This window comes from Mobula hypostoma, chromosome 25 (assembly GCF_963921235.1).
Source record: "Mobula hypostoma chromosome 25, sMobHyp1.1, whole genome shotgun sequence".
Lineage (NCBI taxonomy): Eukaryota > Metazoa > Chordata > Chondrichthyes > Myliobatiformes > Myliobatidae > Mobula > Mobula hypostoma.
In genome coordinates this window covers 44702405-44728960 of record NC_086121.1, presented here as the reverse complement: position 1 = coordinate 44728960, position 26556 = coordinate 44702405, and the positions used below count along the sequence as shown (strand labels likewise).

At 40.2% G+C, this 26556-nt stretch overlaps 1 protein-coding gene across 10 annotated transcripts in view; it reads left to right on the top strand.

Moving 5' to 3' along the window:
- Positions 1-26556, top strand: part of usp48 (ubiquitin specific peptidase 48) — a 243158-nt gene that overhangs the window by 60994 nt on the left and 155608 nt on the right. For all 10 annotated transcript variants that reach the window (XR_010016075.1, XR_010016074.1, XR_010016076.1 and 7 more), the window contains 2 exons: positions 5164-5291; positions 13251-13375. Coding sequence is in view for 5 of the 10 variants with exons in the window: in XM_063033067.1 (XP_062889137.1) it covers positions 5164-5291; positions 13251-13375 (253 nt within the window). In the remaining 5 variants the exon portion in view is untranslated. The remainder of the gene's footprint in view (positions 1-5163; positions 5292-13250; positions 13376-26556) is intronic.

Genomic DNA, 26556 nt, shown 5'->3' with positions numbered 1-26556 from the left:
GCAGCAGCGGGAATTGAATCCAGGTCACTGGTACTGCACTACCATGCTGCCCGGATTCTAGTACTTGCAGTTGTTTGTATCTCCTCTTGGCAGTAATAGTTATGGGGAATAGTTACTTGCAGATAGGACTACATCATACGAGTTGGTGTCATTCAGAAGTGAAATGAAAAGTATGTGCCAGTATGTTCCAATAAGGGTGAAAGGTAAAGCAAGTCCAAAGAATTCTGGGAGTCAAAATATAGAGTGATAAATAAAGGAAAAAAAAACATTTAACCCATATAGCAAACTGAAAATGGGATCTATCAAGACTGTAGAAAATGTAAGGAAGTACTTGAGGAAAAAAAAGACAGGTAAGAAGTGGGACACGAGTATTACTGATGGACAACACTAAGAAAATCCAATTTTATAGATATATTAAGAGCTAGAGGATATGCAAGGGAAGAGGAGATCTGAATGTCAATCTCTGTGAAGCCAGAGGACGTGGTCTTAATGAAGGCTTTTTATCTGATTTCACTATGGAGAAAAATGTTTTATTGTCGAGGGGAATGGTGAAATTCTGAACATGTTATCATTAAAAAGGAGGACATCTTGTGTATTTCAGTAAGCTTATGGTTTGATAAATGTTAATGGAAGGGAAATTATTGGAAAATGTTCTGTAGGGCAGAATTAAAGTTCATCTGGAAAGGCTGGGATAAATCAAAATAGTCAGTAGGATTTTATTAGAGTGAGGTCTTGTCTGACCAATTTGATTGAATTTTTTCATAGGGTGACAAAATACATTGATGAGGACAGTGAGATTTGAGTAAGATTTTTGCAGGTCTCACGAGAGAATTAATCTGAACTGTTGGAGCCCTGGGATCCAGGGCAAGTTGGCAAATTAAATCCAAAATTAGCTTGATAGTAGAAAGTAAATGGCAGTGGAGGTTTTTGGGTTTGGCAGTCTTTGGCCAATGGTGTGCTAATGGAATCAGTGTCAGGACACTTAGTGTTTGCCATATACATGAACAATATGAATATGAAAGTAGGACATGTGATTTGGAAATATTCAGATGACATAAAAATATCAGTACTATTGTTGATCGTAGTCATGGTTACACTGTGTACATACATCTATTGATGCTTCTGGACACATATTCAGTGATGTTCCTGGAATCATCGGGTGTTTCGGGTCTTTCAACATCATACAACCTCCTCCAGGTGACCCAGCTGGGGCTGATCAGACTCCAGCTTGTGTCCAGATGGCTAGCTACTTATGACTCCATGGCTCCCCTCTTTTGAGCCACAAATGATGTTGATTAGTTGGTAAGGTGGACAGAGCAATGGCAGGTGGGATTTAATTGTGTTAAATGTGAGGTGATGCATTTCAGGAGGACTATTAAAAGTAGGGCAAACACGGTAATATTAGGTCTCAGGCGAGACTTGGTATGTAAGGCCACACATCCCTGAAGGTGACAGCACAGGTAGGTAAGGTGATACCTGCCTTCATTGATATGCAGAGAATATAAGAGCAGCTTCATGAAACATTGGTTGGACTATACTTGGACTACTTTGTACAGTTCTGGTCACCACACTATTGCATGGAAAACGTACAAAGCTGATTTATCAGGATATTGTGTGTAATGGAGTGTTTCAACTATGAGGAGAGACTGGATTTACTTTCCATGGAGCAGAGGAAGCCAAAGGGAGACCTGTCATATGTGTATAAATTATAGAAGGCTTAGACAGTGTAGATAGTAGAACATTTTTCACCATAGAAGACGTATCTGAAACAGGCTTTGGTTTAGGATAAGGGGCAGTGGTTTAGAGAGGAGCTGAGGAAGATTTCTTTTCATTTAGAAGGTGGTTAGAATTTGGATTACACTGACCCAGCAGAGGTGAAGGCTGGTACTTCCACAGCAGGCATTTGAATTACCAAGACAGAGGTGACGATGGACCAAATAGAATTCGTACATATCGGTGCATGGTGGTTGGCATTGGCAAGGTATGCCAAAAAGTCTGTTTCTGTGCTTTACCAGGACAGCAGCGGTTCAAGAAGGTTGCTCACCAGCACCACATTAAAGAACGTTAGAGATGAATAATAAGTACTCGTCTTGCCTGTGATGCCCAGACTTCAAAAATAAATTTGGAGGTAGAATTTATGTACTCTGTGAGATTGTTCACATTTGGCGAAGCAATGTAAAGCAATGATTAGCCATTTACAGCAGGAGTCATAGAAAGTGGGTTTCTCTGTGCAGGCTTAGAAGATATACAGTGCCCATAAAAATTATTCACCCCCTTGGAAGTCTTCACGTTTTATTGTTTTATAACATTGAATCACAGTGGATTTAATTTGGCTTTTTTGACGCTGATCAACAGAAAAAGACTTTTGTGTCAAAGTGAAAGCAGGTCTCTATGAAGTGATCTAAATTAATTACAAATATAAAACACAAAATAATTGATTGCATAAGTATTCACCCCCTTCAAGTCCGTATTTAGAAGATGCACCTTTGGCAGCAATTACAGCCTTGAGTCTGTGTGGATAGTTCTCTATCAGCTTTGCACATCTGGACACTGCAATTGTTCCCGATTCTTCTTCACAAAAGTGCTCAAGCTCCATCAGATTGCTGAGGATTGTGAGTGAAGAGCCCTTTTCAAGTCCAGACACAAATTCGCAATTGGATTGACTCTTGGCCACTCCAGGATATTAACTTTGTTGTTTTTAAGCCCTTCCTGTTTAGTTTTAGCTTTTGTTCTTTGGGTAATTGTCTTGCTCGAAAACAAATCTTCTCCCAAGTTGCAGTTCTCTTACAGACTGCATCAGGTTTTCCTCCAGGAGTTCCTTATATTTTGTTGCATTCATTTTACCTTTACCTTCACAAGGTAAGGACTGCTGCAGCGAAGCAGTCCCACAGCATGATGTAGCCACCAGCATGCTTCACGGTAAGGATGATGTGTTTTTGATGATAAGACCATAAGACATAGGAGCAGAACTAGGTCATTTGGCTTTTTGCGTCTGCTCCGCCATTCAGTCATGGCTGATCCTTTTTTCCTCTCAACCCCATTCCTCGGCCTTCTCCCTGTAACCTTTGCTGCCATGTCCAATCAAGATCCTATCAATCTCTGCCCTAAATACACCCAACTACCTGACCTCCACAGCTGCCTGTGGTAACAAATTCCACAAATTCACCACCCTCTGGCTAAAACAAAATTCTGTGCATCTCTGTTTTAAATGGACACCCCTCTATCCTGAGGCTGTACCCTCTTGTCCTAGTCTCCCCCACCGTGAGAAACATCCTTCCCACATCTACTCTGTCTAGGCCTTTCAACATTTGAAAGGTTTCAGTGAGATCACCCCCCCCCCAATCCTTCTAAATTTCAGGAGTTCAGACCCAGAGCCATCAAACGTTCCTCAAGTGATAACCCTTTCATTCCCGGAATCATCCTTGTGAACCCTTGTGATGATGCGCATTGTTAGGCTTAAGACAAATATAGCGTTTAGTCTGATGACCAAAAAGCTCAATTTTGATTTCATCAGACCATAGAACCTTCGTCCAGTAGACTTCACAATCTCCCACATGCCTTCTGGCAAACTCAAGCCAAGATTTCATGTGAGGTTTTTCAACGATTGCTTTTTCGTTGTGACTGGTGATATACCATTCAACAGTTGTTGTATGCGCAGTCTCTCCCATTTTAGCCACTGAAGCTTCTGAGTCCTCCAGAGTTGTCATAGGTCTCTTGGTAGCCTCCCTCACCTGTTCCCTTCTTGCACAGTCACTCAGTTTTTGAGGACAGCTTGCTCTTGGCAGATTTACAGAGTGCCATATTCTTTCCACTTTTTGATGATTGACTTAACTATATTCAAAGGGCTATTCAATGACTTGGAAGTTTTCTTGTATCCATCTCCTGACTTGTGCTTTTCAATAACCTTTTTGTGGAGTTACTTGCAGTGTTCCTTTGTCTTCATGGTGTGGGTTTTCCCAGGATAGTGACTCACCAGCAGTTTGACCTTCCAGATACATGTGTATTTTTACTATAAGTAATTGACACACCTTGACTGCACACAGGTCTCCAAAAAAAAAGATCTCCATTTAACTAATTATGTGACTTCTAAAACCAATTGGCTGCACCAGTGATGATTTGGTGTGTCATATTAAAGGGGGGAGGGGTGAATACTTTTATGTAAACGGTTATTTTGTGTTTTATATTTGTAATTGATTTAGATCACTTTATAGAGACCTGCTTTCGCTTTGACACAAAAGAGTCATTTTCTGTTGATCAGAGTCAAAAAAGCCAAATTAAATCCACTGTGATTCCATGTTATAAAACAATGTAACCCTCAGGTGCGGCCGACGGCATTAGTCTAGGAAAGGCAGTCTCTGGCCCCACCAATCGTATGAAATCTGAGGTGCAAAACCTCTTCTTTGTGTGGATACTGTGTGATCTGTTCCCCTGGTACCACAAAATAACAGACAGTACACCATATATAATTAAACGATTTAGCTTTATAATTCTTAATTTGACTAAAGGGTTAGTAAAGTAAAACAAAAAGAACAGGGTTTAATGAAACAGTCTAATGTGCACAAGTTGGAGATCACGGTTTCCCTTCCATTGGTCCTCCATTGATTTCCCCGGGCTTCGTCGACTCCCTTTCTGGTGTCTAGACATCTCCTGTCTGGTATCTTCTCTCTCCATCTTCTGCCGAACTAAAGACCCAGATCACCTTGGTCTGAGGCACACAACAAGAAAAAATGCTCCCTTCACTGGACAGCACACATTCTAAAGCCCCTGTTATCTCTAGCCATAACCCAAACACTGCTGCTACAGAAAAACCATTACTTTAGCAGTGCTTCTACAGAAAGACCATTACATTACAGGAAAGACCATTTCCTGGCATAATTTACATATTACTATTTAACTATTTATGGTTTTATTACTATTTAATTATTTATGGTGCAACTGTAACGAAAACCAATTTCCCCCGCGATCAATAAAGTGTGACTATGACTATGGCATTAGCAGTGGAACCTTTCTCAGGGTGTTACAACAATAAAACATGAAAACTTTCAAGAGGGCTGAATATCTTTTATAGGCACTGTATAGCATGCAATGAGCAACTGTATTAAAAGTAGAAGCAAGTAACTATTTTCTAAAACATTATTTACTGTTGTATTTTTTTTATCTCAGATTTTGAACCACAGTCCATCTGTGAGCACCTTCAGTACTTATTTGCTTTGCTTCAGAGCAGCAATAGACGATATATTGATCCTTCTGGATTTGTAAAAGCATTGGGCCTGGATACGGGACAGCAACAGGTATGTAGACGTGAACCTAGTAACTGATGTGTTAAATTATTATTCGTGGATGTACACATACAAAATACTGGAGGAACTCAATGGCAATCATCATGGAGGCTGCTCATCCTTCTCCTTTTGTTGCCCTTTTGAAGCAGGAAGGCATCTGACTGTAGCGGTGAGACACTGAGGATATCCATGAACAACCCCACCAATTGGTTGGCACAGGTTTTCAGTCCCCAACCAGATACTCCATTAGGACCTGATGTCTTGTGAGGGTTCACCCTCTTGAAAAATGTTCTGACATTGCCCTCCGTGACAGAGGTCACAGGGTCACCAGATGCTTCAGTGAGTCACATAGGTGTAGTTTTATTCGCCCTTTCAACACCTGCATAAAAGGAATGAACTATCCCAGTTATTAATGATGTTATGTTCCGTCTTGTAGGAAGTAGTGGCCTGCAAGCCCTGACACAGGTGAAGTGCATCTGATTCAATCTCTAATTTCAATTGGAAATTTCATTTTTTGCACTTAAGTAGCCTTCTGTAGGTCATAACTGGACTTATTGAATAGTTCTGGATCACCAGTCTTGAGTGCCACAGACCTAGCCCTCAGCTCAATGGTGATGTGTAGAGGCCAAAATGGCAGCGACTCTCTTTGATATTCTTGACTTGCGCATTGACAGGAGCAGCACTTTTACTACATGCATGGTGTTCTTATGTGTAATGAATGAGTTTCAGAATTTTTGTAAACTTTGAAAGTAATTTATACAAAACTTTGGAAGATAAATTTGTTTATTGATGGAGGTGATGCCTCTCTTCAAACAATGCGGTCCTGTTCTATTGGGAAAAAAAAACTAGGTCGACTGTACCTCTTCCTAGAGATGCTGCCTGGCCTGCTGCGTTCAGTCCTGACGAAGGGTCTTGGCCTGAAACGTCGACTGTACCTCTTCCTAGAGATGCTGCCTGGCCTGCTGCGTTCACCAGCAACTTTGATGTGTGTTGATGAATGCTACAGTTGGTTACAGAAATAGATTTGAGAAAAAATTGAAATAATTATGGGATTAGGAATTCCAATTGGAGTTGTTGGTGAGGAAGCGAGAAGAACTGATTAGTTGATATGTTTGAACGGTAACATACACAAGGAGGATAGTTGCCATTGCTGCGTTTTTGTATTCTTTGGCATATGAGAGTTGAGACAAGTGCGAAGGATTATTTATTGGTTTTCAACTAAACTGGAATGAGAGCAGGGAACAAGAATGATTGATACGGTAGAAGGGTCCTGTAGATAAATGAAAAATATGAAGATGGCGGTGACAGGTGTGGAAGTAACACTTTGAGTTTTGAATTTATGACATTGAGCTTTCAAACAGAGTCAGATTTGTGTGACAGATCATGATAGGGACCATATACTTGGGGCTGGAGTGAAAATGTTTAAGGATCAAATCTGCCAGTTTCCCTTGAGTAGTCAGTTGATCCTGAATTAGTGTGCATTAATTGAAACATCTGAATGTAATTGCCTAACAAAGTAGCACACCAGTATTTTGTGGACAATTAAATACTGTTTTCTAGGTTACTGTTGTTGTATTTTCCAGATTTAACTTGCAGTCATAGTTCACTACAACACAGAAACAGGCCCTTTGGCTCATCTAGTCCTTACTGAATTATTAATCTGCCTTGTTCCATCATTGAACCGGCTGGTGGTATCAGTGTAGTTGCATCAGTGCCGGACTTTGGGACGAAAGGTCCTGAGATCATATGCAGCCGGCTCCCTGCATGCTTTCCATTAGTGCTGGGTTACGAGCTGGTGATCTCTTTGGAAACTCACCCGGCAGAAGGCCACTGCTGTAACTTGACTCCAACGCGGTTCCCCACTACATCAGAGAGGCGTGGAGGGAAATCGTCCGCTAACCGGAGAAATTCCAGATGTGACGTACCTTTCCTTTCCTTGTTCCATCAACCTGTACCTGGACCGTAGCCCTCTAAACTCCTCCCATCCATGTACCTATCCAAATTTCTCTTAAATGGTGAAATTGAACCCATTGTTAATAGTTATCCTATCTATACTCATAATTTTTATACCCCTATCAAATCTCCCTCATTCTTCTACACGTTAGAGATTTATTTATTTCGAGACATCCGGCCCTAATAGATGTGTCACAAGCAGGCCACTGGTTTAACCCCAGCCTAATCACAGAACAATTTAAAATGACCAATTAACTTACTAAACGGTATGTCTTTGGACCATGGGAGGAAACCAGAGCACCCAGAGGAAACACAACATTCTACAGAGAGAACATAGAAACTCCTTACAGAGGAATCTGGGATTGAACTCTGAACTCCAAGCTGTGATAGTGTCACAATAACTGCTTTCACTCAGGTCCTCAGATCCTGAAAATTTTCTCTACACTCTTTAAATCTTGTTGATATATTTCCAGTAGGTAGGTGACCAGAATTGCAAACAATACTCCAAATTAATCCTCACCCACACCTTGTACAACTCCTGTACTCAGTACTTTCATTTATGACGGCACACTTTATGACCCTACCTATCTGTGATTCCACTTTCAAGGAATTATGGATCCATATTCCCAGATTCTCCTTTTCTACCACACTCCTCAGTGCCCTATCACTCACAATTTCAGACTTACCCTGGTTTGTCCTTCCAAAGTGCAACACCTCACTTGTCTGCCTTAAACTCCATCTGTCATTTTCCATTTTGTTCAGATCATGCTGCTGCAACATTTGATAGCCTTCATCGCTGTCCACTGTGCCCCGAGTTTTAGTGTCACTTGCAAATTCATTTGCAGACTAATACAGTTTGGCACCAGTGCTGTCACAGGAGTTGCTAGTCAGCATTGAACTCGACATAGGGCTGCCTGAGGGAATATCTCTAGATTTCTCCTTGGGGTTTACTTCTGAAGCTTTCTCCATGATTGGGTATAACTGTAGTGGAGGATTAAGATCAGAGTATTCCTTCTCTTAAGTGAGCTGCTAACCTCAGCTGACGAGCCCCATCTGCTGAGAGCAGTTGGTATTAAGGCGCCGGTATTCGCTCTTGCCCCTTCTCCTGTTAGTAGAAACAGTTCTGCCAGGCTTTGTAGTTAAGCCACATGTGTAGACCAGGTTATTAGAGGCTATTTGAGATGCACACCATTGAGATCATTCAATAAGTAGTGGTAACTCATCGACGGTCCAGCACCGATTCCTGCGGCACTCCACTAATCATAGGCGTCCGGTCAGAAGTGCAGCCATCTACTACCACTTTCTGGCTTCTCCTGCGAAGCCAATGTTTAACCTAATCCACTATTTCATCCTGAATGCCAAGCAACTAAATTCTTTGACTAACCTGCTATGCGTGACCTTATCAAATGCGTTGCTGAAATCCATGTAGACAGCATCTCCTTCTTTGCCTTCATAAACTTTCCTAGGAACTTCCTCAACAAACTCTATAAGACTGGTTAGAGGTGACCTACCACCCAAACCCATGTTGACTGTCCCTAATCCGTCCCTGTGTATCCAAATAGTTGTATATCCGGACCCTTAGAATACCTACGGCTAACACCCACTACTGATGTCAGGCTCACTGGCCTATTCTTAAACAACTGAACAACATTAGCTATCATCGAATCCTCCTATACGGCACCAGTTGCTGAGGACTTTTAAAAAATCTCTGCTAGGTTCCTGCAATTTCTGCACTAGCCTTCCACAAGGTCCGAGGGGACACTGTCAGTCCAAGGGGAATTATCCACCCTAATTTGTTATAAGACAGCAAGAATCTCCTCCTTTAATCTGTGTATGGTACATGACTTCACTGCTGTTTTCGCTCGCTGTATAGACTTTATGTCCGTCTCCTGATACAGATGTAAAAAATCCATTTATGATCTTCCCCATCTCTTGACACAATGAGTAGATGACTACTTTGATCTTCAAGAGGACCAATTTCAAAGTTCAAAGTAAATTTATTTTCAAAGTACATGTATGTCACCATATACAACCCTGAGATTTATTTCTTGCGAGCATACTCAATAAATTAATAATGAATAATAAGCATAATAGAATCAGTAAAAGACCGCACCAACTTGGGCATTCAACCAATATGCAAAAGACAATAAACTGTGCATTTACAGAAATGAAGAGTCCCTGAAAGCGAATCGGTGGGTTGTGGAAACATTTCAATGATGGGGCAACTGAGGTTGAGTGAAGTTATTCCCTTCGGTTCAAGAGCCTGATGGTTGATGGGTAATAACTGTTCCTGAACCTGGTGGGTGACTCCTTAGGCTCCTTTGCCTCCTTCCTAATGGCAGCATGAGAAGTGAGCCTGTGGTGCACCTATGCTGATGGAGATGGTGGAGGAGATGTTGTTGCCAGTCCGAACTGACTGGAGTTTGCAAATTGAGGATTCAAATGTCCTGGGTAGTGGGGGGTTCCTGATGACGGGATCCTCCTTTTCTGCAACACCACTTTGTGTAGATGTGCTCAATGGTGGGGAGGGCTTTATCCGTGATTCACTAGGCAGTATTCATTACTTTTTGTAAGAATTCCCATTCAAGGACATTGGTGTTTCTGTATCAGGCTGTGATCCAGCCAATCAATAAACTCTCCGCTAAACATCCGCAAAATTTGTCAAAGTTTTAGATGTCATGCTAAATCTTCGCAACTCCTAAGGATGCAGAGTCGCTACCATGCTTTCTTTGTAACTGCATACGTGCTGGGCCGAGGACAGATTCTCTGAAATAATAACATCGAGAAATTTAAAGGTGCTGACTCTCTCTACTTCTGATCCTCTGATATGTACTGGCTCATGGACCTCTGGTTTCCTCCTTCTGATATCAGTAAACAGCTCCTTGGTCTTGCAGACATTGAGTAAGATATTGTCGTGGCACCACTCAGTCAGATTTTCAATCTCCCTCTTGTATTCTGATTCGTCCCCACCTTTGATTCAGCCTACAACAGTGGTGTCATCAGCAAATTTGAATATGGCATTGGAGTTATGTTTAACCACACTGTCATAATTGTAAAGTGATTAGAACAGGGGGGCTAAGCACATGGCTTGTGGTGCACCTGTGTTGATGGAGATGGTGGAAGAGATGTTGTTACCAATCTGAACTGACTGGGGTCAGCGAGTAAGACAGTTGAACATCCAATTGCACAAGGACGTATTAATGCCAAGGTCTTGAAGCTTATTGGTTAGTTTTGAGGGGATAATGGTATTGAATGCTGCGCCGTAGTCGATAAAGAGTATCCTGAAGTATGCATCTCAGTTGTCCAGATATTCGAAGGTTGAGCGAAGAGCCAATGAGATGGCATCTGCTGTGGACCTGTTGCTCAGTCACTAAAGCACTGGTATAATTAAATTTTGCTTGAAGCAGGTGGGTACCTTAGACTGTGGAGGTGAGAGGTTTAAGATCTCAGTGATCACTCTAGCCGGGTGATCAGCAGAGGTCTTTAGTACTTGGCCATCTACCCTGTCTGAGCTGGATGCCTTTCGTGGCTTCACCCTCCTGAAGGCTTCTTCCATGTTGGCCTCATCCTGAAATCATAGGATCATCAGGGGCTGTGGGAGTTTGTGATGGTTCCTCTAGGTTTTGATGGTCAAAGCAAGCATAGAAGGCATTAAGTTTATCAGGAAGTGAAGTCCTGTTTATCAGGAAGTGAAGTCCTGTTATTACTTGTTTTAAATATATAAGAGGTGATAGTATTCAAGCCCTGCCACAATTATGGAGCATCCTTTGTTGATTCTAGTTTAGTCTGGAGTTAGATGGCTTTCTGGAGATCATACCTAGACTTGTAACTGTCTTGGCCACCAGATTTGAATGTTTCTAAACTGGCCCTCAGCAGACTGCCAATCTCATCGTTCATCCAGGGCTTCCGGTTGGGGGAAATAAATGATTTTGTGGGGACACACTCATCTATAACTGTTTTAATAAACTGTTTTAACTTGTTCCCTTGCAAACCTTTTGCTCTTAATATATTTGTAGAATCCCTTGTGATTCTCCTTCACCTTGTCTGCTCAAGCAATCTCATGTCTTCTTTTACTACTCCTGATTTCCTTAAGTATTCTCTGGCATTTCTTATACTCCTCAAGTACCCCAAAGGTTCATTTATCATGTGTCCATACGATTCTGAAATTTGTCTTTTCCAGATAGCCACGAAACAAAGAAAGAATGTGAAAGTCATTCAGAGAGAAACATCAAACCCCTCCCCTGCAGAAAGAGGAACAGGAACATCAACCCCACAAAAACAATCTCTCCCACTCACAAAAAAACTAACAACATCAAATCTGAAAAACCCTCCCCTTGCCTAACAAAACGGAAAAGGAACGGGCAATAAAAAAAACACAGAATATAAAAACTATAAGTCTGAAAAAGTCCACAGTCCATAAACACAATAGTCCAATCCATAAGTGCAGAACCACGATACCATCCTCCAATATCACCAGAATTCATTGAAATAGAGAGACACCACATGAGGCAGAGAGGTCTACCCATCTGCCATGGCAAACAACACAGCGATAGGCTGTTCACAGACTCCCTCAACGGCAGTGATCAAAAGGAAGGCAGTCAGTGCTGAACTCTTGCTCGCCATCCACATTCGCCTTGATGTTTCAATCTCCCTTGACGATTAATGGACGCTTTAACTGGCAAAGTGGAGCTGAACATCGGCTAATGGCCTGTCTCGAAGTTTCTTTGCACAGAGGCTGTCTGAGTACGCGCTCGCTTCCTGAGATCTTCTCGGAGACAGCAAAGCGCTGGATCACTCCAACAATCACCAAATTGTAAAGCGCAGAGTCTAACAGTCCCAGAAGCACGTCTGAAAAACAGACATATGAAGAGTAAAAAAAAAGACATTTTTGTGACCTATCTGGAAGATGTTAACCGAGGAAATGTATGCTGGTGCCATCTTGACTGGATACCTTCCTGCCTACTGTACCTGCTCTGTGCCATCTTCCTCTTAACCAGGGCCTGAATATCTCCCAAAATCCAAAGTTCCCTGAATCTGTTTGACAGAAACATACAGACTCTATACTCTTAAAATTTCACCTTGAAGGCCTCCCACTTACCAAGTACACCTTTGCCAGAAAACAACCTGTCCCAATCCACACTTACCAGATCTTTTCTGAATCATCAAAATTGGCCTTTTTCCAATTTCAAATCTCAACCCGAGGTCCAGACGACTCCTCCATAATTTTAAGAACTTTGAAGCTATAATAAGAACTGTTATAATTTTACAAAAGCACTGGAAGTTATTTGACAAGAGACAAATGCTAGACTAAATTTAAGGAAGGTAGTTGGATTTTCATGTTCTTAATTGCCCCCGACAATATTGGGTTGTTAAACTATTTTCAAAAGCACTTCGGAACCTGCTGCATTGAAGTACATCTACAATCATACATTGGACATCATGGGCAAAGGTGATATCGCTCCTTCCCTGCAGGACATACATAAACCAGTCCAATAGTTTCATCATCACCCTTATTGATGCTTGTGATTTATTCCTAATTTATTTAATGCTTCAATGCAAATTTCGCATCTACAGTTGATATTAGCTTAGAATATTTTATCTTCAGATCACTCAGATACAAGTTCATTATCTTAACTATTATGCCATCTGGAGGCCGAAGGCCCATTCTGGTTTTCAAAGGGACCTTCACTGAGGATATAAATTCTCAATTGTCTTCAATTAATCGCAACTTTATTTAATCAATTTCTGTTTATTTCTATGTTTACCTGTATTTACTGCTTCAGATGCACCTGACTCACTTTTAGCATTTTCTTTTTGTCTATTAAATTGTGATATTTATGCATTCGAAGATTAAGCTATTAATTATCTGATTGCATTTGGGAGTATTTATTGTATTGTGTTTGTTGGCCATTTTTTGAAACTCCAGAATTTATTCCGGTCTTGGCTAACAATGCTAGGAAGACCTTTTGCTGTAATTCAATTATAAAATATTTTAATCTATTGTAATTATGTTTACAGGATGCCCAAGAATTTTCCAAGCTTTTTATGTCCCTATTAGAAGACACATTATCAAAACAGAACAATCCAGATGTACAGAATATTATCCAGCAACAATTCTGTGGACAGTATGCATATGTCACAGTGTAAGTGAATGAAAATGTATTGCTTAAATTGAGTAGTGCTGAAAATGTTCTTTGAATGTTTCATCCTAATATAAATATATCTGTATTTTCGATATTTCCCTCTGACATTAGGAGCCATTTGGCCTATTGAGTATATGCCTACTCACAGAACAGTTCCATTCTTCCTCTTCATTTTCCCTGTGATCTGTCAATCATGGGAACCATGTTCTCATCAACACCCCACTGATTCGGCACTTAACTACAATGGCAGTTCACCTACAGGCTCATGCATCTTTAAGATGTGGGAGGAAACCAGAGCATCTAAGAGAAACCTATGTGGCCCCTGAGAGAGCATGCAGACTCCACACAAACACCACTGATAGCAGGACTGAATTGCCACTGTACATAAGAGAAAAGAAATGGCAGGTAAAAACTCTGCCGAAACTGGGGTCATTTCCACATTTTGCTGGAAGTTCGTATTTTTTGACCAGTGAGCTTGGCTGGTGTCCATATTTCAATCCAAGAATGATTTTTTTTGGTATACTATTTTTTCAGTTCTGCTTATTGTATCACACCCAGGTCCTATTAACAACAGACAAACCACAAACACGCAATGAAAATGTCATATTGGTGCCCAATATTTTAGAAATTTCTGCTGAAAATAACTGATCAGTTTTAAGATTTCCCTGTGCATATCCTCAAGATTTTCTTTCATTGACCTGAGGCACCCATTTATAGTGTTATTATTTTACGTATTATTAATATTAACTGGTCAATATCAATATCTTTCCGGTGAAACCATTTAAGAAGGCGACTTGTGCGCGCAGCTCCAATGGAAATCTTCAAATATTCCCATTTTAGACGGCTACAACAGCAATTCACAGCTATGGCCATGGACAATACAGTAAGCAACATCATTTTAAGGCTTTCAGAAAAATTTTTGCTACTCAAACATTGATGAATCTCCGACCGCAGTCAACCTTTACAAGTGCAGTACCCCTTTAAGACAGCGGAGGAGAGTCTGCGCTGGATTAAAGGTCTGTTTATAGAGAAGAGGGTTCCGACTTCCACTACCATCTATTCTGCAGGCAAATTTACAGTCTCTGGAAAATAAAGTGAAGGATCTCAGAGCAAGATTGCTGTACCAGAGAGACATCAGGGACTGTTAATGTTTTTTGTTTCACAATGTCTTGGCTATTCTGAACACAGCGATACAGCTTGCTGGCTTCATGATTCACTGCCAAGATAGACTGCTGAGTCTTTCAAAGGTAGAAGAGGTGGAGTATGCTTATGATTAATTCCTTGTGGTGCACAAACATGGCGGTTCTATCCCAGTCCTGTTCACCTGACCCTGGAATATGTCATGATCAAATGTCACCCAGATTATTTGCCACAGAGGTTTTCAGCTATCATCTTGGTAGTGGTGTACGTCCCACCTCAGACCCTTGTCAAACAGACTATATAGAGTCTAGACAAACTCAGTGATATATTCAACAGGCATGAAACGGCGCACCTTGATGCCTTCCTCATCATTTTGGGGGATTTTATCCAGACCGGCTTGAAAAAGTCCCTAAATAATTATCACCAATATATATGTCACTTGTGGAACTAGAGGAACCTACACACTAGACCACTGTTATCATCAAGAACCCTTAATGTGCCATCCCATGCCCGCACTTTGGAAAGTTTGCTCACCTGGCTGTATTTCTAGTCCCTGAGTATAGGCAGAGACTGAAGACTACAGCACCAGTAGAGGACGAAGAAGGTATGGACAGAGGAGCATTTAAAAGACTGATTTGAGTTGGTGGATTAGACAGTATTCAGAGATTCATTGTTGAGTCTGAATGAATATGCCACAGTTGTCACTGACTTCATTAAACCTGTGTGGATGAGTGTGTGAAAACAGACCAATAGGTTTCATTAGGTACATTTAATGTCAGAGAAATGTGTACAGTATACATCATGAAATTCTTTTTCTTCGCAAACATCCACGAAAACAGAGGAGTGCCCCAAAGAATGAATGACAGTCAAATGTTGGAACCCCAAAGCCCCCCCCCGCTCCTCCCTGTAACGCTCAAGCAGCAACATGGCAATGGCACCACCCCCACACCCACCAGGAAAAAGCATCAGTGCCCTCCACCGAGCACTCAAGTGCGCTCTGAAAACCTGTGCCAACCAACTTCGTGGGTGTGTTCAAAGACATTTTCAATCTCATTGCCACAGTTGGAGTTCCCACTTGCTTCAAAAGGGCAACAATCATGCCATTCCCCAAGAAGTGCAGTGTGAGCTGCCCTAACGATTATCATCAGGTAGCATTCACATCTACGTGATATAGTATTTGAGAGGTTGGTTATTGCTAGAATCAACACGTACTTAAGCAAGGACCTGAACCCACTGCAATTTTCTTATCACCACAATAAGTCTACAGCAGATGCGATCTCATTGGCTCTATTTGTAGCTTTGGATAACCTGCACAATAGTAATACCTTTGTCAGGCTGCCGTTTATTGACTGTAGCTTAGTGTGTAACACCAACATTCCTAAAGTTCCAAAACCAGGGTCTCTGAACCTCTCACTGCAACTGGATCCTCAGCTTCCTCACCAAAAGACCACTGTCTATGCGGATTGGAAATATCATCTCCACCTCACCGATGATTAACACTGGTGTGCACCACAAGCATGTGTGCCTACCCACTGCTCTACTCTCTCTACACTCCTGTCTTTGTGGCTAGGCAGAGCTCACGTGCCATCTATAAATTTTCTGACAACACAACTATTGGCAGAATTTCAGATGCTCATAAATAGGAATACAGGAGCAAGATAGATCAGTTGTTTGAGTGGTCTTACAGCAACAACCTTGTACTGAACGTCAGTAAGACGAAAGGATTGATTGTGAACATCAGATAGAGTAAAACGAGAAAACACATACCAGTCCTCATTGAAGGATCAGAAGTAAATGATGAGCAATTTCAAGTTCCTGGGTGTCAGCATCTCTGGGGATCTATCCTGGGCCCAACAAATTGATGCAATTAGAAAGAAGGCACAACCGCAGCTATATTTCATAAGAGTTTGAGTAGATTCAGTGTGTCACCAAAGATGCTTGCAAATTTTTACAGATCTGCCATGGAGAGCATTCCAACTGGCTGTATCACTGCACTGGAGTGAAATAAGCTGCAGAAAGTTGTAAACTTTGTTAGCTCCATCATGGACACTACCCTCCCAAGCATCCAGACATCTGCAGTGAGCGATGCCTCAAGATACCCTCTTCTCATTGTTACCATCAGGGAGGACTTCTGACTTCTCTTAGACATTGAAATCAAGCTTGCAATGATCTGCAATGGCAGATTCATTCTACACTCTCACGACACTCTGAGTGAAGAAGTTTCCCCTCATGTTCTCATTAAATATTTCACCTTTCACCCTTATCCCATGGCCTCTAGTTCCAGTCCCACCTAACCTCAGTGGATAAAGTTCACCTGCATTTACTTTATCTATGCCACTCATATTTTTGTATACCTCTATCAAATCTCGCCTCAATCTTTTATGTTCCAAGAAATAAAGTCCTAACCTATTCAATCTTTCCTTATAACTGAGTCTTCTAGTTCCGGCAGCATTGTTGTAAATTTTCTCTGTACTCTTGCAATCTTATTTACGTCTTTCCTGTGGGTAGGTGACCAAAACTGCACACACTACTCCAAATTAGACCTCACCAATGTCTTATACAGCTTCAACATAACATCCCATCTTCTGTACTCAAAACTTGGATCTATGAACGCCAATGTGCCAAAAGCTTTCTTTATGACCTTATCTATCTGTGCTGCCACTTTCAATAAATTATGGACCTGTATTCCCAGATCCTTTTGTTCTATTGTACTCTTCAGTATATATGTATATGACTTTCATTGTATATGACCTATCCTGGTGGGTCCTACTAAAGTGGAACACCTTGCACTTGTCTGCATTAAGTTCCATCTGTTACCCTCGTACCCCATCCGTTATTTATTTATATACACACATTCTTTTTTTCTCTCTCTCTCTCTCTCTCTCTCTCTCTCCCCTTTTTCTGCCTCTGTCCCCCTCACTATACCCCATGCCCATCATCTGGTTCCCCCTTCCCCCTTTTCTTTCTCCCTAGGCCTCCTGTCCCATGATCTTCTCATATCCCTTTTGCCAATCACCTGTCCAGCTCTTGGCTCCATCCCTCCCCCTCCTGTCTTCTCCTATCATTTCGGATCTCCCCTTCCCCCTCCCACTTTCAAATCTCTTACTAGCTCTTCTTTCAGTTCGTCCTGACGAAGGGTCTTGGCCCGAAACGTCGACTGTACCTCTTCCTAGAGATGCTGCCTGGCCTGCTGTGTTCACCAGCAACTTTTATGTGTGTTGCTTGAAATTCCAGCATCTGCAGATTCTGATCATCTTCCATGTTCCATTACACCCCCAGTCTTGCTGTCATTCACAAATTTGCTGATTAATTTAACCACATTATTATCCAGGTTGTTGATATAGATGACTATCAAAATACTCATGTATCCCGTCCCTCAGAATACCTTCCAATAACTTTTCCACTACTGATATCAGGCTCACCAGCCTATAATTTCCTGGTGTATTTTTATCGCATTTCTTAAACAGTGGAACAAAATTAGTTATCCTTCAATCCTCCAGTACCTCGCGTGTCGCAAAGGATGATTGAAATATCTCTGCTAAGGTCCCTGCAGAAATTGCTTCCCACAGGGTCTGAGGGAACACCTTGTCAGGCTCTGGGGATTTGTCCATTCTAATTTGCCTCAAGACAGAAAACACCTCATCCTCTGTAATCTGTATAGGGTCCATGGCCTCACTGCTGTACTGCTTTATTTCTATTGACTCTGAATCCATCTCTTGAGTAAATACTGATGCAAAAAATGCATTTAATATCTCCCTCGCAAACACGAGGAAATCTGCAGATGCTGGAATTTCAAGCAACACACATAAAAGTTGCTGGTGAACGCAGCAGGCCAGGCAGAATCTCTAAGAAGAGGTACAGTCAACATTTCGGGCCGAGACCCTTCGTCAGGACTAACTGAAAGAAGAGCTAGTAAGAGATTTGAAAGTGGGAGGAGGAGGGGGAGATCCAAAATGATAGGAGAAGACAGGAGGGGGAGGGATGGAGCCAAGAGCTGGACAGGTGATTGGCAAAAGAGGTATGAGAGGATCATGTGACAGGAGGCCTAGGGAGAAAGAAAAGGGGGAGGGGGAAGCCCGGAGGATGGGCAAGGGGTATATGAGAGGAAATGAGGGAGAAAGAGGAGAGAGAGAAAAAGAAAGTGTGTGTATATAAATAAATAACTGATGGGGTACAAGGGGGGGAGGTGGGGCATTAGCGGAAGTTTGAGAAGTCAATGTTCATGCCATCAGGTTGGAGGCTAGCCAGACGGAATATAAGGTGTTGTTCCTCCAACCTGACTGTGGCTTCATCTTGACAGTAGAGGAGGCCGTGGATAAACATATCAGAATGGTCCACGTCCCATTCCCATTTCTTTCCTTTCGTATTTGCAGTTTGTTGTCTTCTGCACTCTGGTTGAATGGCCAAGTTGGGCTGTCTTTCATTGATTCTGTTATGGTTATCATTCTATAGATTTATTGAGTATGCCCAGAAGAAAATAAATTTCAGGGTTGTATATGGTGAAATATATGTACTTTGATAATAAATTTACTTTGAACTTTGAATTAGCTTTCTACTTCAGAAGTAAATAATTATCCAGGTGCATCTGTTCCTGTTACTCAAAACATGCCAGTTAGTTCTTGCTGCCTGTTCAATTTTACTGTATTGAAAGAAGCATACAGCACAGGAATACAAGCAGCACACATAAATGCTTTTAATTTTTTATTACCCTTAATGCATTTAAGGTAATCTTACATGTATAGGGAAAATGTTCTTGGAGTTTTCATACTTTATCACAATGCTTTTACTTTATATCATTGAAAGTACCATAGAATTTATGTTAATTCCAAAGCTGAAGTATTTAGATTATCTTAGAACATAGAACATAGGAGGACTTCCGGTAGCGCTCATGGAGTGAAGTCGCGTTCTTGACTCGCTCCATTACCTCTGAGTTTTTTTTCTCTATGGTCAGCTATACTTTAATTAACCATTAAGGCATCAACTCTTACAATACTTTGAATTAAACTGAGTTCTCCGACAACTGGATGGAACTTAGATCTGCTATGTCTAAGAACGGGAAAAACGGCAAGGATGGTAAACCTCCGGTTAAACCGAAAGCTACGGATCTCCCCCCGACTGAATCACCGGTGACTTTGAAAGCTATATCGGAGTTAATTCAGAGGGAAATTTCAACCTCTGTTAGGGAGATGATTCGTACGGAAATTGCAGGCCCTGTTAAAGACCTGATTCATACGGAAATCTCAACTAATCTCCAGAAAATTGCCGATTCAATTGATAAGATGCAAACATTTATTGCGGAACATCAGTCGGCTATATCTGATCTTCAACAATTCGCGCAACAAAGTGAGCTTAAGATGGGGAAAATCGAAGAAACAATTAATGTAATGAAGAAGAAACTTGACTTTTTGACTTTTAAAAACTCTGACTTGGAATCTAGAATGCGACGGCAGAATTTACGAATGATCGGGGTGAGGGAAGGCGTTGAATCTAACAATCCTATGAAGTATTTTTCTCAACTTTTAAAAGATGCATTCCCTACTGTATTTCCTGACCAACCACCGCTTCTGGATCGTGTTCACAGAATCCCATCATACTCGTCTAGGTCAGATAGACCTAGGCATGTTATCTTACGTTTTCATTACTTTCAAGACAAGGAGAGACTGTTTCGATTCGCTCGATCTAAAGGTTTCATTGATTTTTCGGATCTTAAGTTCCGATTCGTGGAAGATTTCAGTAAACCAATCTGGGACCAACGGGTTCGTTACAGATCCGTGATGTCGGAATTCTACAAGATGGATTTAAGACCAGCGCTGCTGTACCCTGCACGTTTAAGGATTTGCATGTTAGATGGAGCCCTTCGTTTTTTTGATTCTCCATCGGATGCCCAGAGTTATTTGGATCAACTTTCATCTTCAACATCTTAATTGCTTTTTTTATTTATCTCCGTCGATCGGAGGCTGTGAATTGGTTGGTTTTGACTTTTTCGTGCCCTATTTGGGCAGAAAAGTTTATTTTTGATTTTTTAATATGGTTGCTAAACTTTCTTTTTAACTGCGTCATTTCTTTCTTTTCCCAGGGGATTCTGGGTGGTTATTTCCTTTTTGTCATCTTACGTATTTCCTGTGTGGCCTTAAATTTTGTAGTTTTTAAAAAATTTTTTTAAATTTTTTAATTTTTATTCTGTTTTGCTTTTTATAACCACTTTATGTCAATAATCTTATTTTTTCTTGTTGCTGTGTTTATTCATGGGTTTGAGGTTTATTGTGGTTTTTTTTTAATATATATTTTCTGGCTTTTGTTCTGTTCTGTGTGTATTTTAATTGAGCTACCTTTTTTTTACTTTTTTTACTGTTTTACAATTAGCTGATCCTTTTCATATTTATACCTTTTTTTTTAGGGAGTGTATACCGGAAGTCATGGGGGTAGTTTTAGCGCTTGCTTCTTTCTGGCGGGTCTGCTTTAGATTTTGCCTTGGGGTCTTGGGGTGGGGGGTGGTGGGAGGGGCTTCACGTTTTAGTTTGTTTCTCTTTGGGCTATATACATTATTGAAGTACTGGTTGCGTCCTTTTTCCCGGTATCTTTTGTATGTTCTGTTTCCTCTCCGGGTTTGTGGGTCGCGCCTATTGTCAATCCTCCTTGTTGTGGGTTGACTTTAGGATTTATGGAGTCTATTATTAATTTTGTCTCCTGGAATACTAACGGTCTTAACCATCCTATTAAAAGGAAAAAAGTTTTTAAAGTGTTCCGGAGACTTAAAGCACAAATTTTATTTTTATAAGAGACCCATGTACGGAGGGGGGACAGACTACGTTTTTTCAAATTCTGGAAGGGCCAACAATTTCATTCGAACTCCAATGCTAAGATTCGAGGCGTCTCTATTTTTATAGATTCCTCAGTTACTTTTATACAACAGGATATTATCTCTGATCCGAATGGTAGATTTTTATTGGTTAGTGGTTTACTATTTAATAAAAAAGTAGTTTTGGTTAATGTTTATGCTCCTAATATGGATTGTCCGGAATTTTATAAATCATTGTTTGATCAGTTTCCGAATTTGAACGAGTTTTCATTGATCTGGGGCGGAGATCTTAATACCTGTTTGTCTCCAGCTTTGGACCGTTCGGCTCCGTTACGGACTGTACCTAATAAATCTGCAAATTTGATTAATTTTTTCCTTTCTGATTCTGGGTCGACGGACATTTGGCGTTTTCTGCATCCTCAGGAAAAAGATTTTTCCTTCTTTTCACATGTTCATCATTCCTATTCAAGAATTGATTATTTTTTCATTGATTCTCGTCTTATTCCTTCAGTGATTAAATGTGATTATGATTCTATAACCATTTCGGATCATGCTCCACTTAAGCTTTCTATTAAAATTACGGCCAATATACCAAATAATAGACAATGGCGTTTTAATTCGCTGTTGCTTCAGGACTCGGACTTTGTTAATTTTATGAATGAACAGATTGAGCTTTTTTTTACAATTAACCATACAGAAGATATTTCGGTTAACACTCTTTGGGACACTTTTAAAGCCTATATTCGGGGTCAGATTATTTCGTATTCTGCTGCTTTGAGGAAGAAACAGAAGCAGGAGGAGATGGCAATTGTGGACAAGATTAAAGAAATTGATAAGAAATATGTTATGGCTCCTTCTGAGGAGTTATACAAACAAAGAACTGAACTTCAAATGGAACACAGTTTACTACTCTCGTCCTCGATTGTAAACCAATTAAAGAAAACAAGAAGTGATTTTTATGTTCACAGTGACAAAATTGGTAAGCTGCTGGCTAATCAATTGAAATCTAATTATGTTAAATCTCAAATCAATCAGATTTATGACCAAAATGATCGATTGATACTGGATCATGTGGGGATTAATCAAACCTTTTGTGATTTTTATTCTTCTTTATATCAATCAGAGTCTCCTCGAGATTCTAAATATATGAATGATTTTTTAGATAAGTTAGACTTCCCTCAGATTTCACAGGATATGTCTTCTTTATTAGATACTTCCATTACAATGGATGAGATTAAGAATGTTATTTTTTCTATGAATCTGGGGAAAGCTCCTGGCCCTGATGGGTTTACCGTTGAATTTTATAAATGTTTTGCTTCTTTATTAATTCCTTGGCTTTGTAGGGTTTTTGAGGCCTCTTTGAAACTTGGTAAACTTCCTGAATCTTTTAATAGAGCATCAATTTCTCTAATACTAAAGAAGGATAAAGACCCTGCTCAATGTGCATCTTATAGACCAATATCTTTATTAAATGTTGATTCTAAAGTTTTTTCTAAGTTATTAGCAAATAGACTAGAAAAAGTACTTCCTTCTATTATTTCGGAAGACCAAACGGGTTTTATTAAAGGTCGTTACTCTTTTTATAATATTCGTACATTGTTAAATATCGTTTATACTCCCTCACAAAATGTTCCTGAGTGTGTTATTTCTTTAGATGCCGAGAAAGCTTTTGATAGAGTAGAATGGCCTTATTTATTTAAGGTGCTTGAAATGTTTAATTTTAGCTTGAAATTTATATCCTGGATTAAACTGTTATATCATTCCCCTGTAGCCTCGGTTCGTACTAACTCTTTAAACTCACCTTTTTTTCCTCTCTTTCGTGGTACTCGACAAGGCTGTCCTCTTAGTCCCCTATTATTTGATATTGCATTAGAACCTCTTGCAATTGTTATTCGAGAATCTTCCAATATTACTGGGATAACTCGGGGATTAAAGTCCCATAAATTATCACTCTATGCTGATGATTTACTTTTATATATTTCTAATCCTGAGAAATCCATTCCTGCTGTTTTAGAGTTATTAGCACAATTTGGTCTTTTCTCAGGTTATAAATTAAATCTTAGTAAGAGTGAACTTTTTCCGATTAATAAACATCTTCCCTTATATTATAAATTTCCATTCAAATTGATTAATAATTATTTTTCATATCTTGGGATTAAAATTACTTGTAAATACAAAGATTTATTTAAGACTAACTTTTTACCATTAATAGACCATATTACTCAACTTTCATCTAAATGGTTTCCCTTATATTTAACTTTGATTGGTCGTATTAATGCAGTTAAGATGTTTTTTTTGCCAAAATTTTTATATGTGTTTCAGGCATTACCAATTTTCGTTCCAAAATCTTTCTTTGATAAAGTTGACTCTAAAATTTCTTCATTTATTTGGCAGAATAAGAATCCGAGACTGGGTAAAATACATTTACAGAAAGCTAAGAGAGATGGAGGTTTAGCATTACCTAACTTTAGATTTTATTATTGGGCTATTAATATTCGACATATGAAATTTTGGTTACTTGACCAGGACATACTATCTATTCCTAAATGGGTAGCATTGGAATTACAATCTGTTCAGGGTTATACACTTGGTTCTATTTTAGGCTCCTCTCTCCCTTTTGATTCGAAACGTCTTAAGCAGGTCTCTAACCCGATAGTTAAATATGCTTTGCGCATTTGGTTTCAATTCAGAAAATTTTTTGATCTTAATCAATTGGGGTTAGCGATTCCTATTTTAGGTAACATATTTTTTCCTCCCTCTTTTACGGATCGCGCTTTTCAAACTTGGAAGACTAAGGGTATTTTACGGTTTTTGGATTTATTTTTAGATGGTTCCCTTATGTCTTTTGAACAATTATCTAATAAATATAACTTATCAAGAATACATTTTTTTAGATATTTACAAGTTAGAAATTTCCTAAGTACTATACTTTCTTCCTTTCCAATGCTTCCTCCTACATATATTTTAGATTCGATAATTAACCTCAATCCATGTCAGAAAGGTGCATCGGCTATGATTTATAATATTATTATGAAACTTAGGAAAGCTCCATTTGATAAGATTAGGGTAGATTGAGAACAGGAATTGGGGCTTACCATTTCTGTGGATGATTGGGGGCAGATTTTACAATTAGTTAATACTTCCTCTATTTGTGCTAAACATTCCCTAATTCAATTTAAAGTGGTTCATAGAGCACATATGTCCAAAGATAAGTTAGCGCGTTTTTACTCGCATATTAATCCTTTCTGTGATAGATGTTCGGGGCAGATAGCCTCTTTAACTCATATGTTCTGGTCTTGCCCTACTTTGGAAACTTTTTGGAGAGATATTTTCAATATTATTTCTAAGGTATTAAATATAGATATCTCTCCTCACCCTATTACTGCTATCTTTGGACTACCTAAAATTTCTAGTAATCTTTCCCCTTCAGTCCGTAGAATGATTGCATTTCTTACTTTAATGGCGAAAAGATGTATTTTACAACATTGGAAAGAGCTTAATGCTCCAACTACCTTTTTTTGGTTTTCTCAGACGATTTTATGTTTGAATTTGGAGAAAATTAAAAGTAACCTTTATGATTCTTCATTTAAATTTGAACAGATTTGGGGACCTTTTATTCGATATTTTCATTTAATGTAATATTTACCCTTCTTGTTTTTTTTTCACTGTTTTTAATGGAGGTCGGGATTGAGGACGTGATTTTAAGTTTAACTCTGTTTGGTTTCAAGTTAGCCCATTGCTTTGCCTTGCTTTTAGTTAGTTGCACGGTGGGTTTTTTTTTTGGGGTTTTTTTTTTCTTTTTTTTTCCATTGATATATATAAAATTTAGTATACTATTATGTTATCTTGGTTTCTTATGTTTAAATTACATTGTAGTATTTTTTTTGGTATTGATATCTTTTGGAATTTTATTATACTTTAACATTGTATTAATGTTTATATGGCTTACCTTTTTTGTATACTTACTCAATAAAAAGATTTAAAAAGAAAGAAAGAAAGAACATAGAATATAGAATAGTACAGCACAGTACAGGCCCTTCGGCCTGCAATGTTGTGCCGACCCTCAAACCCTGCCTTCCATGTAACCCCCCCCCACCTTAAATTCCTAATATACCTGTCTAGTAGTCTGTTAAATTTCACTAGTGTATCTGCCTCCACTACTGACTCAGGCAGTATATTCCATGCACCAACCATGGAGGAGCTCCCCTCTCCCGCAGAGTCACATTTGCCAGAAGTGCATGTGGCTGGGTGATCTGGAAGACCATGTTAGGAATCTGGAGCAGCAACTGGATGACCTTTGACTCGTAAGGGAGAATGAGGCAGTCATAGGTGAGAGCTACAGGGAGGTACTCACACCTAGGCTGCCAGAAGCTGGTCTTTGGGTGACAGTCAGAGGGGGGAAGGCGAAGGTGAGCAGACAGGTAGTGCAGAGCACCCCTGTAGCCATTCCCCTGAATAATAAGTTTACCATCCTGGATACTGTTGGCGGGGACGACCGATCAGGTGTGAACCATGGTGGCAGGGCCTCTGGCACTGAGTCTGACTCTGTGGTGCAGAAGAGTGGGACGGAGAAGAGGAGAGCTGTCGTCATTGGAAACTCTATATTCAGGGGAGCAGACAGGAGATTTTGTGGACGTGAGAAGGACACCCGCATGGTTTGTTGCCTCCAGGGTGTCTCTGACCGGGTGCACGACATCCTGGTACGAGAGGGAAAGCAACCATAAGTCGTGATACATGTTGGCACCAACGACATAGGCAGGAAGAGGGATGAGGTCCTGAGGTGTGAGTTTCGGGAACTAGGCAGAAGGCTGAAGAACAGGACCTCAAGGGTGGCATTCTCAGGATTTCTGCCAGTGCTATGTGATAGTGATGGTAAGAATTGGAGGAGATGGCAGTTGAATGCGTGGCTGAGGAGTTGGTGCAGGGGCAAGGTTTTAGATTATTGAATCGTTGGGATCTCTTCTGGGGAAGGTGGGACCTGTACAGATTGGATGGGTTGCACCTGAACTTGAGGAGGAGCAATATCCTTGCAGGTAGGTTTGCTAGCATGGTTCGGGAGGGTTTAAACTAATTTGCAAGGGGGATGGGACCTGGAGCAATAGAGCAGTGAAAGAAGTGCATGGAGTAAAGCCAGATCTAACATACAGAGAGGCTTTGAGGAAGGAGAAGCAGAATAAATGGTGTTAAGGTAGAAGGGCTAAAGTGTGTGTACCTCAGTGCAAGAAGCATCAGGAACAAAGGT